Here is an 18,957-nt window from a genome sequence, read left to right as displayed (position 1 = left end):
TTTAGTAAAGATATTTTCTATCTGCTGTCTATTTGACTCTGAAGTACCTCAAAATATTCCTCTTGGTCCTCCAGCTTGAGTTTTCCTTCCTGTGCTGTTAAAAATGGCTCCGATGTGAAGAAGGCAACAACCTCCTCCTGATATATTTTCTCTCTGTTTCTGATCCAGCTGATGGAAAGAGTCTGGTCTCAGTGGGAGTCGATGACGGACATTCAATTATAGTCTGGGACTGGAAGAGAGGAGAGAAACTCGCTACTGCCAGGTACTGTAAAAAACTACTACCAATACTACTGTAAATTACTGCCAGGTACTGTAAAAAACTACTACCAATACTACTGTAAATTACTGCCAGGTACTGTTAAAAAAAACAACCAATAATACCGTAAAAAACTACAACCAATAGTACTGTAAATTACTGCCAGGTAGTGTAAAAAAAAACCCACAAACAATACTACTGTAAACTACTGTAAAAAACAACAACCAATAGTACTGTAAATTACTGCCAGGTACTGTAAAAAACTACAACCAATACTACTGTAAATTACTGCCAGGTAGTGTAAAAAAAACCCCACAAACAATACTACTGTAAACTACTGTAAAAAACTACAACCAATAGTACTGTAAATTACTGCCAGGTAGTGTAAAAAAAAACCCACAAACAATACTACTGTAAACTACTGTAAAAAACAACAACCAATAGTACTGTAAATTACTGCCAGGTACTGTAAAAAACCACAACCAATACTACTGTAAATTACTGCCAGGTACTGTAAAAAACTACAACCAATACTACTGTAAATTACTGCCAGGTACTGTAAAAACTACAACCATTACTACTGTAAACTACTGTAAATTACTGCCAGGTACTGTAAAAAACTACTACCAATACTACTGTAAATTACTGCCAGGTACTGTTAAAAAAAACAACCAATACTGCCGTAAAAAACTACAACCAATAGTACTGTAAATTACTGCCAGGTAGTGTAAAAAAACCCCCACAAACAATACTACTGTAAACTACTGTAAAAAACAACAACCAATAGTACTGTAAATTACTGCCAGGTACTGTAAAAAACTACAACCAATACTACTGTAAATTACTGCCAGGTAGTGTAAAAAAAACCCCACAAACAATACTACTGTAAACTACTGTAAAAAACAACAACCAATAGTACTGTAAATTACTGCCAGGTACTGTAAAAAACCACAACCAATACTACTGTAAATTACTGCCAGGTACTGTAAAAAACTACAACCAATACTACTGTAAATTACTGCCAGGTACTGTAAAAACTACAACCAATACTACTGTAAACTACTGTAAATTACTGCCAGGTACTGTAAAAACTACAACTATACTGTAAAACTACTACCAGTTGCTGTAAAAAAAACTACAACTGATACTACTGTAAACTACTGACAGGAACAGTAAAAAAGAAAAATCCACTGGCTGCCTTGACTACTTGAGATGGAGGAGAGAACAACACCTAACGACTACTGTCTTATACTTTAAACTACTGGCAGTATTTATAGTTTAAGTACAGTAAAAGCCAGAGTACATATCTTCTTTTATGTGTTTATCCGACTGCATGTAATTGTGTGTATGTGTTTTTTTCTGCAGGGGTCATAAAGAGAAAATATTTGTGGTGAAGTGTAATCCCATGCTGATGGACAAACTGGTCACTGTGGGAATCAAACACATCAAGTTCTGGCAACATGCAGGTAAAACTGCAGGCAGGATGTTTCACTCTGGGTTCAACAGCATTTGCAAAAGAAAATATTCTGAAACAGTAAAATGCAGTAAAAATGCCCTAACCCTAACCCTAACCCATTCCGTACCAACAGAACAAACTATCGGCATGGAAAACCAGTCCAGACCAACAGCCTGTGAACTTCTGGCACAGATTCCTGTTCTGTGTCAGTAGTCAGTAAATTATTGCGCCGCTTCCATAGCCAGTGCCAACCATAAAATCAATTTTAATTTGCTGCCCTAAGTGAAGCTCTTTGTGACAAGGGTTCTGAAAAGTGCTCTATAAATAAAAAAACATTATTAATATTATTTTAGGATGTTAATTTTTATTTAAGAATGTTAAAAGGGGATGTTAGGTGGATGGAGTTAATACAATCAGGTGTATTACAGTAAAAAACTCTTGTTAATTTCTTTCAGGAGTCCACGTTTAGGGGTATATTTTATTTTACCATTTTTTGGTGTTGTACTCACAATTTGTGTTACATGTAATTCCCCACTTGTTCACCATAAAGTTATTTATACTTTACTGTCCTTTGCTGACATTTTGCTGCTACAACAGCCAGTGTCCCACGAGAGAATATCTAACTCAGTGTTTCCTCTTGTGTGTAACATCTGTGAATTCTTGTGACCTTTAGGCCCATGAAACCCAAAAAAGTCTCATTTATTTTCCAGAATTAATATTTTAAGTTTTTTCTTACAATATGGGCAATATTTGACTGCAAATAATCTGACATTGGTGGATATCTCTTGTTATTTTGTCCTCAACTTCATGTTAATAGCTGTGGCAGTGAGCTCCAACAGTGATCAAGTTGTTTAATTCCTCTGATCGAGTATTTCTCTCTGTGTCCTCCAGGTGGCGGTCTGACCTTCAGGCGTGGTGCGTTCAGGAGCGTCAGCCGACCGGAGACCATGATGTCGGTGTGTTACGGTCGCAGTGAGGCGCTGGTGTTCACTGGTGCCGCCACTGGAGATGTTTACATCTGGAAGGAACCGCTGCTGCTAAAAACAGTCAAAGCGCACGATGGACCGGTGTTCGCCATGTTCTCCCTCGACAAGGTGAGGAGGGCAGATGTATGTGTGTGAAAGAGAGAGAGATGCTTCTACATGATCTGCTTCATGAATCAGGAAAGTCAGCAGGTCCAGCTGAAATGGGAATATAGCACTTTAATACATTAATCTATCTTTTGTCTTAATGCCAAAAGATCGTTGTGGTTGTCTTTGTTAATCCATCCTTCAAGTCTGAGAGGTCTAAGCAATTTTTCAAGTGTGTCTTAAACAACAGTCAGGAGCCAAATTGAACAGTGAAACATGTTTTTCTTGCTGTAATCATTCCTCCTGTTCATACTGACCATTAGAAGATCCCTCCATAATGCAATTACAATGGAAGTGATGGGGGACAAAATCCACAGTCGTCCTTCTGTGCAAAAATGTATTTAAAAGTTTATCTGAAGCTAATATGAAGCTTCAGCATCCAAATGAGTCAAATCAAGTAGATATCTTTCAACGTTACAGTCTTTTTAGTGCCAAAGTCCCTCTTTTTGTTACTATACTTCCACCTGCAGCTCAACAGGGAAACACTGTCCGAGGAAACACAAAGAGGGAATTTGATGTTAAAAAGACTGTAAATGTGTCAGATATCCACTTGATATGACTAACTCAGACTGATGAAGCCTCATATAAGCTTCACATCAACTTTTAAATGACTGTGTGGACACACTGTGGATTTTGGCCTCCATCACTTCCATTGAAAGCACATTTGAAGGATCCTTTAATATCCAGTATGAACAAGAGGAATGATTACAGCGAGGAAAACCTCTTTCACTGTTCATATGGGCACTTGACTTAAGACAGACTTGAAAAACTGTGAACGTATCCTTTAAAGGGCAAAAAACCCTGTAAACCCGATTTATGCCATTTGTGTCAAATGTTGTACCATTGTCATTGTCACCACCATGTGTCATTCATGGTTAAACAATCAGTCAGTTTAGAAATCATGTTTAGAAGTTTCTTAGAACTTCATCTTGCCTCAAAATGATCAAATTAATAATTGTTCTTAAAAAGGAACATATTCAGCTTTTTGTGGTTTTCTGTTATTTATATCATGTTCAGATGTCGGATGTTAAGCATGGTTCCAAAACTTGAGGTGAACATATGTAGAAATGCTGCCTGCAAGTCAAAAACCAGGGCTTCAACCTGCTCTTAATGCTTCTTTTGCGACGTCTATTTTCCCATCACATGACCACAAACAGCCATCTGTTCTGTTGTCTTTGTGCTGAGGTTGTTCCACAGGCTGTTCACGTTGTCTACTCACATATTTCAGATCTTATTTGGGCTTGAACATCTATGGATGTATTTGAGAAGTTTATATTTGGAGTAAAGAGTGAGAAAAAGAAGTGAAGTCCTGCTACTATAGTTTTTTTATGTAGCCTCCGGAGCCGGGGGAAGCTTCCTAAAGCTGACCAATCAGAACAGAGTGGGCTCATCAGGAGGCGGGCCTTAAAGAGACAGGAGCTAAAACGGCCTGTTTCAGACAGAGGCTGAACTGAGGGGCTGCATAAAGGACCAGTAGAAGATAAATAAGGAGTTTGTTAACTGTAAATCATGCAAAGATATTCCAGTAGAGCCCCAGAATATAAATATAGAGCTGGAAATGTGCAGATATGTCCTCTTTAAGTATCAAAATTAAACACCGACTGCCATCTCTGTCTCACTACTTTTCTACAAGTAAACTCTGTTTTCTACTCATTCAAATATTGATATTAGTGAGACAGATAATGTTGAAAGAATCTGATGAAACAAAGATATACAACAGTGTATCATCTGTGTAACAGTGATATTTGACATCTTGCTGAATAATAATGTTGCCCAGAGGAAGCTGACATAAAAAGAAAATAGAAGAGGACCCAGAATGCTTCCTTGAGGAACACCATAATCAATATCAAATGTCTGTGACATGACGTTGCCTAAAATAACAAAAAAATAATAATAAAATGCAATGATCAAGTGTATCAGCCCTCAAATCTTAACAAAATGAGGGCGATTGTCTGAAACAATCAAAATTCTCTGGTACTTTACTACCTTTAACAAAGCAGTCTTGGTGCTATGGTTGCTATGGTGAATTTTGTAATATATTGTTAGTATTGAAATGATTTTGTAGCTCGTCAAATACAATCTTCCCCAGACTGTAATAGCTGTATAGCAGCTCTTTATTCACAATGAGAGAGTGGCTGCAGCTCATGTGAGATGATTGTTTCTATTCTGACCTGAATCTTCCAACAACACACCCCTGCTGACTCTCAAATGTCAGATATTAGAGGTTTCTGCTTGCATATGAACACCACAGCTCAACAATAGAGTCATGAAGTGTTTTTTTTTCCCTCCACAATATCCTCAGTATTACTTATCATAGAAATTCAGGACTTCCTTGGATAACTTAACGATCCTGTAGGTTTATATTATGACCACCAGTTTCAATTATTTCAACTTTGTTTTATGAGAAATCATGTTTTTGTCCGTGAACATCGGCTAAATGCTCAGAATCTAAATGTAGGAGTGAGTAGACGTGTAGTAGATCTTTTTTATTTTATTTTATTGTCATCATTTCTTCCTCCATCTGTTCTCCTCTCCCTCCCTCCCCCTCTTCCTCTCTCTTTTTTTCCTCTGTTCAATGTTTCAGCTCACTCTCTCCATTCAGTATATGACTCTCTCTGTTTATATAACAGGATTTACAGACAGATGAGCCAATAGAGAGGTTGGCAGGATTTACCAAAAAACTCCTTTAAATCCGCAAAACCTAATTTCTTTGTCAGTTCATATCTGACATGATTTTTTTTTTTTTTTTTTTTCTGTTTTCAGAATAACTTGATCCTCCTTTGTGCTTTCATGAACATACTGCAGCTCCTGTATCTGAACAGTGACTGGATAAAGTCTAAATTACAGTCTTTCCACAAGCAAAAAAACATCTTATTACAAATGTTGCCTCTGCGCTAATCTACTAAAATTGTCATTTAATCACTTATTTAAATTAAAATGTAAAGCCAGCAGCGTCACATAGACATTAGTTATGTGTTTGTGCATGTAAACAACATATTCTAGTATCAGGAATATGGATAAGCCCTTATCCCGGGTTTGAGAGACCTAAATATTCTTTTTTCTTTGACAGAAACTGGACACGTGAACACCGAATCCTTGTTTCTGATCACTGTCAGTCAGTCTAATACAACGACCCTGCAATAAATCTCACCTTCATCAAAGGTTATAATGTTCAGTTTTTGTTGAATCTGTTTCACAGAGGCGCCGATTCAACGTATTTTGGAGGCTGTAGTTTGTGTTGCTGTTGAATTGTAGTCGGTTATATCGTGTCTTTAAGTACAAAAGTGCTCTATTAATAAAATGTATTATTATATATTGAGGTGTTTTTTCCCCACTCATTGATATGAATGAGATGGATGAGAAAAAGATGAACCAGGAGAGCTCCAACTGTGAGTCAAATGACATCGTCTATGAGACGAATGAGTTTCACGAAGCAACAGGACTCACGGAAACGCTACCGGATACGCTCTTTATGAGAAACAAATGAAACGTATAATCATCAACAACAGAAGCATCACTACTGCTTTTAAACTAAGAGAAAACAAAAGAAAAAAAGAGACTAAAGAAGATTCAAGACGATAGATCAGAAAAAGGTCGGGTTCACAATATTTACAGTGTAGGTGTCTATATTTACAGTGAAAGAGGTTTTTCCTCGCTGTTTTCATTCCTCCTGTTCATACTGGATATTATTCCTTCTTTGTGTTTCCTCAGAGTGTTTCTCTGTTGAGCTGCGGTGGAAGTATAGTAACATAAAAAGAGGGACTTTGGCACTAAAAAGACTGTAACGTTGAAAGATATAAGACAGTTTAAGCTTCATATGAGCTTCAGTGTGGTCGTTCTAATGGCCAGTATGAAAAGGCAAGAAAAACCTATTTCACAAACTTAAAATATTGTGGATCCATCCGTTGAGTGAGTTATGAGGCAGTAATATTACATGAAGACAGAAAGTACAAACAACTATCTATTAGAGCTGAAAATTAATGTTTTAACTCAGCAATATATTTTTTTTTTATAAATGAATGATTGTATTATTAAGAGTGTTCAGGGTGGCAGAGAATTCTGGGCTTCAGTGGAGGATTTCTACACTGAAAAATGAAAAATAGACTCTTTAAAAACACATCAATTGTGTGAATCTTCAGAGGAAACAAGACTGACATCAAAAAGATTTTAAGATCTAAGGCTGAGTGGGAGGATGAGAGAGAGAGAGAGACAGAGAGAGAGAGAGAAGAAAACCTGTCAGGAGAAGACGACAAGACTGAAGGATGTCGACATACAGCAGAGGAAAGAAAAAGAAGGAAGGAAGGAAGGAGGGAGGAGATGGAAATGTGAAATCTTGACATGTTAGGTCCTGTTATCCTGAATGAATAGTGCATGAGGACAGCTGACATGTTTATGCTTCGTCTTAGCGGAGCAAGAATCTGCTCTCACCACTTACCGATTTCACTTTAAAGTAGTAATAACTCAGAGAAATCAATAAATAAATCAATCAATAAATAAATAAATAAATAATTTGTTTTCAGGGCTTCGTGACGGGTGGGAAGGACGGCGTGGTGGAGCTGTGGGACGACATGTTTGACCGTTGTCTGAAGACGTACGCCATCAAGAGAGCGGCGCTGTCTCCGGGCTCTAAAGGTACACACACACCTGTTACCGCTGCACGCCTCACCCCAAACTAACCACAACTTTCCAAAATGTCCTTTATTTACGAAAACTCAATTTAAAAAAAAAAAAAAACCTTTTTTTCCCAAATATGTCTTTTCTCTTCTTTTCCCCAAATACTTCCTGTCTTTCCAAAAATGACCTTTTTTCCCCTAAAATTTCATCACTTTCCAGATTTCCCTCACTTCCCAAAAATGTCCTTTCTTTCCTTTATCCAGTCATACACAGATCGTTTGCCTGTGTTGAAAACATGTGGACATTCAGGCTAGTTGGACATTTTTCATGTACAGTACAACTCTTGTGTAAATTGATGACATTTCTAAGTAGCCCAACTTGTCCTGAATGTAACAGTGTATGGCAGCCTGGCTGAGACATGTAATGACTTTGCTAAAAGCCTGTAAATAAAAAGGAGTTGTCACGTACAGTCTAACTATCCAACACTGCCATCAGGTGGCCACATGGTGACAAACACCTCAGTCTGTAAAATATCTACGCATGAAAGCACTGAAAACAGTAGTTTGACGAAAAAAGTCCCATCTCAAGGCCCCTTAACCAGCTTTTAACTGTCAAGAATGAACTTTGATGCTTAAAGTTGCTGTAATGATATATAACAGTGTTTAATGTGTTGGTTGTGGTTCGTAGTGATGAACCTACAGAGAATTACCAGAGACTCTGCAGCTCCTCTCAGCTTTATGGAGCTTTATAGTGAGTTTCAGCTCATTGTTTATCTGTCTTTACTGTTTCTGTTCACTCTCAGCATCTCATAGCGTCGTTTTGGGCCGCAGCAGGCAGCTGTTTTCAGAGAAAAAGCTGTAAAAAGCCGCTGTACACTACCACAGGTAGCTGTAGACTAGCTGGTGAACATAGTGGAGCATTTAGCAGCTAAAGAGCCTGATATTTCCCTCAGGAGTTGGTAGAGAGTTAAAAACAGAGCTAAAAGAGAGTGAATATTGGACTTACATTCACCAGGTGGACAGAAACACGACTCCACATGAATGATAATGTTGCTCCGTAACTGCTGGATGTGGAAATAAACAACTGTTTGCTAACAAGTTCAACATACCAACTTAAAAGCTCAGAGTTGTGTTCACTACGTGTTTCTGATGAAAACAAGTGGACAAAAAAAAAAAAAAAAAATCAATTAATGCAGGTTTAACTGCTGCTATGTGTGAAATCACAGCTATTAGATTTAACAGATTGATCTCCATGACGACTCTATGTGTGTGTGTGTGTGTGTGTGTAGGTCTGCTGCTGGAGGACAACCCGTCCATCAGGGCCATCACTCTGGGTCACGGTCACATCCTGGTAGGAACCAAAAACGGGGAAGTTCTGGAGATCGACAAGACCGGACCCATGACCCTGCTGGTGCAGGTGGGGATGCTGGGTGTGTGTGTGTGTGTGTGTGTGTGCGCACCTCAGGGATTCTTTCGATGTCTGGTAGTCTGGTACGGCACCTGTTGCCATGGTGATGAGAGCTGTCTGCTGCAGATCGATGAGCAGTTGGACACACACATACACTCACACATAAAAAAAAGGAACAGATCAATATTCTTCACACTTTTCACACATTTAATATGTATGTGTGTGTGTGTGTGTGTGTGTGTGTGTATGAAGTGTGTGATATTGACTGTGTGACTCACTTGAGTGCTTTTAGATGTTGGCGTGCAGTGATGTGTTTGTAGCCTATTTCTGTCGTTGTGAGGACCAATTTCAGGTTAAACCATCATAGTGAGCACATTCCTGCATTGTGGGTCTTTACTACTTCAAAAGGGCTGTTTGAAGGTTAAGACTTGGTTTTTTTGGAGGGGGGGTTGGGGGGGGGTTCGGGGGCTGTTCCTGGAGGGAGAGATATGAGGTGTGAGCCGCAACATGCATCAAAACCCGTACTCCTTCTTCTCTGAACACACAGACATGATACACATATTTTTTTAGATTCAGTGTGACTTACACTTCCCGAGGATGTCATCATCATCATCATCATCATCATCTGTGATGTTCATTGCAAATAAACCTTCATAAATTTAAGACGACTGTAACTGCAGAACTTGCCTGAGAATCACATTTTTAAGTTTTTTTTCAGTACCAGAGTAATCCAGTGATAGTTGTCTGTACATCGCTGATTCTGCATACTTTTAATAGAGACTTTTCTTGCCATAATGTAAACAAATATAGGCCAAAATCTATGGTAACCTTATACTTCCTATTTACATCCTGAAAGCATTATGGGAACCTTATTTCTAAAGCTGAGAGCATGATTTCCCCCTAAATTAAAGTAAGACAAGGAATGAAGAATAATAACTGGAGTGACAAAATCCATTAAAATTAACATTTTTCAATGTTTTTATGACATCACTAATGATGATAAAAATACCAACATGTGTATAAATTCAAAAGTGTGTGTTTGTGAATGTGTGTTTCACGTGTTAAATGTCTTTACAGTAGTAAATGTACGTCTTCCTATTGATTAACGTGTTTTTTGTGTGTTTGTGTGTGTGCAGGGTCATATGGAGGGGGAGGTTTGGGGTCTGGCCTCCCACCCCCTCCTCCCAGTCTGCGCCACCGTCAGCGACGATAAAACCCTGCGACTGTGGGAGACGTCAGCCAATCACCGCATGGTGGCCGTCCGCAAGCTGAAGAGAGGTCAGATAAAAAAAAAAAAAAAAAAAAAAAAGGACCAGACCGCAAGTTTTACATCTTTTTGTCCATTAACTGCAAATCCTGAACATATCACATTCCTGCTTATTATTGTCCAAATTGTCAGTTGTGTCCTTGCTGATCACATATCTTTGTGAAGCTTTATGTCAGACACAACAAGATTTCAGGATGTAGGAAACATCCTGCAGAAGTGATTTCCCCCCCACAACAAATTGGTCATGTAGTAACAGGCCTAAATTTAACAAATGTGTATTTTAAAAGCTTGTTATATTATCCATTGTGTCAAATCTTCATCTGAAGAGTAACTAAAGCTGTCAAAAAAATGTAGTGGAGTAGAAAGTACAATATTTCCAAAATTGTGCTTAACTACAGTACTTGAGTAAATGTACTTATTTACTTTCCATCACTGGATATTTCACATGGAATTCAGTTCATTTGAAATGGAATCACCTCAATCAGTGGATAAATAACGTGCAGATCGCTCATATTGAGTTCAGCTTGAACCTGCAAATTTGTACCGTCAGCAAACCATCTTGACAGAACTGACCACTGAGGGGACGGAGAGTCCAACATGGAAGAAGCTATCGTAGCTTTTTAGCCGTGTTGCATGATTCACTTTTATTTAAACTCCTTTATTGGAGTAAAAACTATTCCACAAATGAGCAGTGGTTTGCAGAGACAGGAGTTTTTTTGAATACGTCTTTGAATAAACTTTGCAAAGATATTGTCCAGTTAATGACCAAGCTAAGCTAACATGCAAAGTATTTGCTTTATTTTCCCTTTTAAACAACTTTTTATTGAACAATATTATGTGCAATGGTGAACAAAATGCCATGAGGAAGCAAACAGAACAGTAGAGAGAAAATTGAGAGTTATTGTGACTGATTGGTGGGTTAGCGATTAGCATGCTAGCTACAGCAGTTCACCAAACTAATGCTGTGAGTAGTCACCATGTTAACCAGACCTCCACTTATTTCACATGGAGGAGCAACTGTAACCACAATGTCTGGCTTTTTATTTCTACACTTCTTCAATAAACAAGATACAAACATATAAATCAGACTTGGAGTTGGTGGAAGGTTGATTTTTGCTCTCTGGATGGAGCTAGGCTAGCAGTTTCCCCTGCTTCCAGTCTTTGTGCTAAGCTAGGTTAAAAACATCCTGGATGCACAGAGATGAAACTGATATCCATCTGAAACATCAGACTTGGAGGATGTTTAATCTAGATAAAAGGAAGTGGGGTTTCACAAATCAGAAGAGAATAACATGTAAAGCATCTTAACTAACTAAATTATTAATTTACAATAACTTATGTAAGATAAGTAGCTGACTTATGAATAATTGTGTTCCAGGCGGCCGCTGCTGTGCCTTCTCTCCTGATGGGAAGGCGTTGGTGGTTGGTCTGAGCGATGGCGGCGTGCTGGTGGTGAACGCTGACACACTGGAGGATCTGCTGAGCTTCCACCATCGCCGTGACGCTATATCTGACGTCCGCTTCACCCCAGGTACACACACACACACACACACACACACACACACTCCCATTGACATTACTGTGTTTCTAACTCTTTATTCTAACTGTGTCGTTTTCACATAGACACAGGTAAATACCTGGCGGTGGCGTCACATGACAGCTTTGTGGACATCTACAACGTGCTGAGCAGTAAGAGAGTGGGGATCTGTAAAGGACCGTCCAGCTACATCACACACATCGACTGGGATGCTCGAGGTAACACACAATGCTCTCTATCTTTACTAAAGGAGACATATTCTGCATATTTCTAGGTCTATACTTTTAATCTGGAGCTCTACTGGAATATCTTTGCATGATTTCCAGTTAAAAACTCCTTATTTATCTTCTACTGGTCCTTTATGCAGCCCCTCAGTTCAGCCTCTGTCTGAAACAGGCCGTTTTAGCTCCTGTCTCTTTAAGGCCCCGCCTCCTGATGAGCCCACTCTGTTCTGATTGGCCAGCTTCAGGAAGCTTTGTCAGGAAGGCAACGTCAACAAACCATGAAACAAAGTATAGTAGCAGGATTTCACTTCTTTTCCTCCTTCTTAACTCCGACGTCATCTCATCGGGAGAGTAAAAAACTATCACAAACGAAGTGTTCGGGGCAGGTTGAAGCCCTGACTTTTGACTTGCAGGCAGCATTTCTAATACGTAGAAGTTTGTGGAACTTTGACGTTCCGAGGATATAAATAACAGAAAACCAGAGAAACCTTAATATGCCACCTTTAAGTAGCCAATTTTAGACATGCAGCCTTTACATTAATCTGATGACAATTTAACACGTTTTTTTTTTATACTTTATTTTATTGTCATCATGGCATTTCATACATTTTACTTGTTATATAGCCCATGTAATGATATACGTAAATGATGTGTGTGGGTTTGTCACCCAATGATACATCATACAACAAATTATACAATAAATTAAAATAATAAATAATGACAATTTTACAGTACTGACTTTGATTATACAGTGTTGTAGTAATTCTGAATTAATAGAAAAAACGTCTTTGATCCCATTTCATAGGTAAAGACAAAAACAGAACAAAATAAGGAAGAAGGGGGGAAAAGAAAAAAAAAAAAGATAAATAAAAAAATAAATAAAAAATTTAAAAAAAATGACAAGTCCTCACTCCAAGTAAGGTACATGTAGTGCACCCCTAGGTGACCATCAGCCTTGAAATGTCTAAATCACAAACCAATAGCTTCAATTCATCGTTCATTTACCATATTATAGTAACTTGACCATTTGAACCATCTTTTTTCAAATAGGTTCAATTTCCCCCTGATGTTATAAGTTAAGTATCTGATATATTTGTTGAACTGTGTCAGAGGACATGTGTGTTTTTTTGGAGCCAGTTTCTTGTTATCTGTTTAAGTGCTGTTATACACAATATCCTTAACAAGTATTTATCACTTTTGTTTCGTATTCGTAGTTTAACATGTTAGTCCCATGTGTGAGTCACTTTTATCTCACGAGGTCAGACCTGAGCCCTTTTCAGACATGGAATATGTAACATTGCTTTATTCAGACATGAAAGGACATTTATTGAAAGAGCCGAGAGTCAGAGAGAGAGACTGTTGTGATCAGGAGGAAGAAGACAGATGTTGTTGTTGTTGAAGTTTTAATGAATGAGCGTCGCTCCTCACAGTTAACCCACTCATACATCTTCACATCAGTTTCATGGTTTATTAGAGAGTGAATTCTGCTGCATGTTTTATAAAGTCACACATACACAAACATTGAATGACAGGATGTTCAGTTTCATTCTTGTTAGCTCACAATCTGTACGTAACGATGGATATTCATTTATTCATCCGTGCAGTTATGAATGAAAATGTAAAATATATATAGAGAGAGTGCTGCTCAGATTATTATTGTTGTTGTATGAGGGATTTTTTAACTAATTATGTTCTGATATGAGAAGAACCTTTTACGTAAAAGTGACTCAGTTGTTCATTCAGACATGAGATCCACATCAGATTAATGTATAAGGTTCATGTCTGGCAACACATCTGCATCACTTTGAACACAAAGACCACAAACATGTTTCACTAGAATACATTTTTTATCTCAGTCTTCATCTCTGACGCACAAAGAAAAGAAAATCAGTTTAATAAACTATGAAACTCTGTGAAAGATTCTTCTCATATCTTATATTTACTCCTCGTGGTGCGATCGAACACCCACAATAATAATCTGAGCAGCAATCTCTCCCTATATCACATCTAATCAATACATTACACTCTGCAGATACTTTCTGAACATTTATCATTATATTATACGTTTATATCACAGGGCAGTGGAAAAGAAAAGTTAATATTTTCCTTGTCTGTCATGATTTGGGAAAGTTTTTATTCACTTTGATGTCGATAAAGTTCTTTTTTTTCCCTTGTGTGTGTGTGTGTGTGTGTGTGTGTGTGTGTGTGTGTGTGTGTGTGTGTTGCAGGTAAACTGCTGCAGGTGAACACAGGAGCCAAAGAGCAACTTTTCTTTGAAGCTCCAAGAGGAAAGAGACAAACCATCAGAAACTCTGAGGTCAGCTGGTATCTCCTTGTGTATTAATAATGTGTGTATTTAATATTTAAGTATCAGTTTCTTTCTGTCTGTGTCTTTATCTTATTGTTGTGTGTGTGTGTGTGTGTGTGTGTGTGTGTGTGTAGCTGGAGCGGGTCGAGTGGTCCAGCTGGACGTGTGTTCTGGGTTCGAGCTGTGAGGGAATATGGCCGACACACAGTGACATCACTGACATCAACGCGGCGTCGCTCACTAGAGACAGAACGCTGCTCGCCACCGGAGACGACTTTGGCTTCCTCAAACTGTTCAGCTACCCCGTCAGAGTATGAGACACACACACACACACACACACACACACACACACACACACACACACCATTTTAGCCATGCTAGCAGCTTATAATGCTGGAACGTTTGAGTGTTATGTTGCACTTAAGTGAAATTTTGAGGTACTTGTACTTCATTTGAGTATTTCCGTTTTCTGCTCTACGACATTTCAGAGGGAGATATTGTATTTATTACTCTGCTTAATTTATCTGACATGAAATAACATGAGCTCATAAATGACACTGCATTGTTAAAAACCAATAGTTCCCAAACTTTTTGGCTAGTAACCCCTCACAAAAAAAATGTGGTGTATAGTTGTGTCTTGTATAAAATCAACTTGTGATAAGTGTAAAACTTCTCACATGCTTTCATCTCAATAAATGTTCAAATGATCCAAAATTTCAGCAAAAATCAAAGATTAGAGACAAAGAACTTTGTTTTTTCTTCTTTCCTCTCCCATTAATCATCTCACGACCCCTCAGATTTATCTGCTGACCCTTTGGAGGGGCCCGACCCCTAGGTTGGGAACCACTGGACTAAACTAGCTAACTGTATATAAAGTAGTGTAAACTAGCTCCACCTCCAGCAGCTACAACAGTAACATGCTGCTCTAACACTGATGCTTCACTATTAATAATCTAATGATGTCATATATAATAATATATCAGTCAGAGGGACCAAACCACTACTTTTACTGCAATACTTTAACTACATCAAGCTCATAATACTTATGTACTTTTACTGTGGTAGATTTTTTGTTTGAATTTTCAACAGACAGTAAAAGCTGTGAGTACTGATAAATACAGTATATATCAAGTATTTTGGGTATTAGGTGTTGTGCATCTTTTAGGCCACAAGAGTGCAGGACACACTAACAAGCTATTAATTCATTTAACCTTTATTTAAACAAGGTGGTCCAATGAGAACAGAAACACTGTTTTTTGCATTGGTGCTCTGTTCACAGCGTCACAAAACAATAACTGTCATGTAGAATAGCAGGAATGGACCCAACTGCAGAGACTGACATGCAGAGTTGACGAAAACCTTCTTTATTCTTGTGAATGATCCGACAAGACTCAACTGAAAACCAGACCTTAAATACAAACTAAAATAATCAGACAACGAGGAACAGGTGACGAGACACAGAGGCAGGCTGGGAGCTGATAGGCTGGGCTGATGAGACTGATACAGGGCAGGTGTGAAGGTGACAGCAGACTGGGGAAGAAAACACTGAGACAAGAGCAGGGCTAACGAGGACGAATGCAGGGCAGGTGTAAGGAGGAGTACATGAACACACAAGGGAAACACAGAGTAACAGAAAACCGCAGAAGTCAAACTGTCCCAGAATTATATATAAACTTAAGCACACAACACTACAACTAATAATACAGTCCTCTAAACCCACCACCCAAATCATAACAAGCAAAACCAGATGACCCGAAGTACTTGACAACAGAGGAAGAATATGAAAACACAAAGAGTCTAAAAAACAAACAGAAAGTCCAGACAGGATGTTACAATAACAAACATTAAGACATCCATTAAAATTTAGAATGCAAATGAGAGATGTTACTACAGCGGTAAAGGATAAGAACAGCAGTATTACAGCAGGAAACACATTTGAATGCAACAGTAAGAGATAAAAACCAACTCAGCTCAGACTACACGTACAAGTGGACTCCAGTTTCACATCCAGTTGCAGGATGTGAGACATTTGAAGGCCTTTTTTTTTTTTTTTTTACCAAGCTGCAGGTATGCAGAAGAACATCAAGTGGAAGTAAAACAGTTTGTGTTTTATAAGTTTGTATTTCCTCCCTTGTTTCCTCTTTTCTTTCTCTCTTTCTTCCTCTGCTGTTCTGTTTCACTCTTGTTTCTTTGGTTATAACTTTTTTCTCTTTGTTATTCTGTATTTCCTCTCTTGCTGCTTGTTCCCTCTTTCATTGCTTCCTACTTACATTTATTATTTCCCTCTTTTCCTCCTCTACCTGATCTGGCAGTAGAGATGGGTAATATATTGATATTATATCGATATTGTCATATAAGACTAGATATCGTCTTAGATTTACTGCGTTACAGTAAAGCTGTTCTATTATTTGCCTTTAGTCACTTAGTCATTAAATCCACATTACTGATGATTATTTATCAAAAATCTTGTTGTGTAAATATTTTGTGGAAGCACCAATAGTCACCCTACAGTACTGTCGAGGTATTTGGCCAAACATATGGTGATATTTGATTTTGTCTGTATCACCCAGCCTTCTCTGGCAGCATGAAAATCCACAAAATTGGACGTTTTCACCCACGAGCGAAACTAAAATCTTCTCCAATAATGACGTCTTTTAATGTAGAAACCTGAAAATTGTACTTATAAGCACATTTTTTAATGCTTGTACTGCAGGATTTTTGTATTGTGATATTACTTTTTGTAAAAGTTATCTCTAAAACTCATCTTTCTCCGGTGTAAACGTGTTTTTTTCTCTCCTCCCTGCAGGGTCAGTACGCTCGTTTTAAGCGTTACGTTGGCCACAGCGCCCAGGTGACCAACGTCCGCTGGGCTCAGGACGACTCCACCCTCCTGACGGTGGGCGGGGCCGACACCGCCCTGATGATCTGGGCGAGGGAGCGAGGAGGCGGGGCCACCGGAGAGGGGGAGGGACCTTTGTTTCGTGACAACCGACCGCCAGTGGACAGCGAAGAGTCGGACGACGACATCGAGGAGGACGGAGGTGTGTCTGCGTTTTTACTGAAGCTCGTTTATGTCAGAGGTGCAAAACTTTACGTCACTGCAGTTTTTTAAATTTAGCGGCTTATTTACAACGACAGCGAAATAAAGTGCAGCTAAATAAGACCTGATACCAGGTTGTTTTGATAAGTAATGTTGCATAAAGGAGTGTTTTCTATTGCAGAACTTTTAGATCTGCAAGTGTGCATTTATCCCACAAGAAGAATTTGTGTTTGATAAGAATTATTAAAAATCCTGATGCCAGCTCAACAAAAACATCAACGACAACGACTTTTGGTGAAACTATTAAAGTCCTTTGACTAGATAATTTCTGTAAATGCATAAATAATAATAATAAACCAAAGTGATTACTGGCTGCTTGAATCTTATCACACTGGACTGGACTCACATGTTCTGCGGCTCCTGCTTTTCATTGAGTCTTTTATTTATTATTATTATTATTTATTTATTTATTTTTTCTTTGTGTTGCATTGTATGAAAAGTGCAATACAAATAAAGTCGGATTGATTGATTGATTGATTGCAGGAGACAAAACACGGTGCCACTTTTGTTCTTCGTCCATTTACTGGATGAGAACAAATGTAATTTGACTGTTTGACAGTTAAAAAGGGTTCGCAAATCATTACTAAATATCCCCCCAAAGAGTTTAAATTTCTCTGCTCTCTTTTTATTAATGTGTGTGTGTGTGTGTGTGTGTGTGTGTGTGTGTGTGTGTGTGAAGGCTATGACAGTGACGTTGCCCGGGAGAAGACGGTGGATTACACCACTAAGATGTACGCCGTCAGCATCAGAGAGATGAGAGGAACCAAACCTCACCAACAGCTGAAGGAGCTGTCTGCTGAAGAGAGGTATGTACACACACAGACACACACACAACACACACACACACACACACACACCATGACTGATTGTTTTATAAGATTCTTTGGATCCAGAGTTTAAAGCTTCACCAGACTACTTTGCATGTTGCTGCATCAACAGCTGATCCCATTATACTTTATATTGACTTCAATGAATGGATGGAATTTAGTGTTGCTACATTTGACATTTAAGCATTGCAAACAAGACAAGACAAGAACAGTACAGTCTTGCCTGGTGAAGCTTTAAACTTCACCATTTATAATGTCAAACTTTAGAAACAGTCTGTACGGTGCTGCTGCTGCAGTGAGATGTTGCTTTTGCTGTTTTGACTTTCCAACACTGAGACTGTGTGTATGAAATGAGCAAATCATTCGAAGAATCATTTCTGCCCTCGGTGTTGTGTCATCAGTGGTCACAGTAACTGTGTTCCTAGTGTGTGTGTGTGTGTTTATATGTGTCTGTATGCCTGGGTTTGTGTGTGAGTGGATGTATCTGTGTGTTTTAATATTTCATGCATGCACATGCCTCTGCATGGTCAGTGAATCATGTTCTGACTCTTAATGAAATAACACTTTGGCCCAGTTTGCTGTGTGTTTCCACCTTGCAAACGCTAACGGTTTCCAGTTAATGTTAGTGAGCTTCTGCCTGCCAAACACTCAAAAACAAAGGGCACCTTGACGGTACAAATGTATTTTGCAGGGAACAAACGTCATAAATCTAAAAAATGATGTCTAATCTTCCAAAAAAATATTAAAATCTAAATAGTAGAACACATGAAAATCATAAAAAGAACTCAAGAATAGCTGGTTTACTCTGGTCCGAATCAGTGGATGAACTCG

At 38.5% G+C, this 18,957-nt stretch overlaps 1 protein-coding gene across 2 annotated transcripts in view; it reads left to right on the top strand.

The window, feature by feature from the left end:
* The window catches only part of LOC122996590 (echinoderm microtubule-associated protein-like 6), a 98,906-nt gene that overhangs the window by 55,585 nt on the left and 24,364 nt on the right, over positions 1-18,957 (top strand). For both annotated transcript variants that reach the window (XM_044372120.1, XM_044372119.1), the window contains exons 18-29: positions 169-262; positions 1,622-1,722; positions 2,604-2,806; positions 7,363-7,474; positions 8,745-8,872; positions 10,000-10,141; positions 11,509-11,661; positions 11,754-11,885; positions 14,120-14,208; positions 14,334-14,510; positions 17,006-17,240; positions 17,979-18,105. In XM_044372120.1, the coding sequence (XP_044228055.1) occupies positions 169-262; positions 1,622-1,722; positions 2,604-2,806; positions 7,363-7,474; positions 8,745-8,872; positions 10,000-10,141; positions 11,509-11,661; positions 11,754-11,885; positions 14,120-14,208; positions 14,334-14,510; positions 17,006-17,240; positions 17,979-18,105 (1,693 nt within the window). The remainder of the gene's footprint in view (positions 1-168; positions 263-1,621; positions 1,723-2,603; positions 2,807-7,362; positions 7,475-8,744; positions 8,873-9,999; positions 10,142-11,508; positions 11,662-11,753; positions 11,886-14,119; positions 14,209-14,333; positions 14,511-17,005; positions 17,241-17,978; positions 18,106-18,957) is intronic.

This window comes from Thunnus albacares, chromosome 14 (assembly GCF_914725855.1).
Source record: "Thunnus albacares chromosome 14, fThuAlb1.1, whole genome shotgun sequence".
NCBI lineage: Eukaryota > Metazoa > Chordata > Actinopteri > Scombriformes > Scombridae > Thunnus > Thunnus albacares.
The sequence above is the reverse complement of the archived record's forward strand: the minus strand, read 5'-3'. Positions and strand labels throughout refer to the sequence as shown.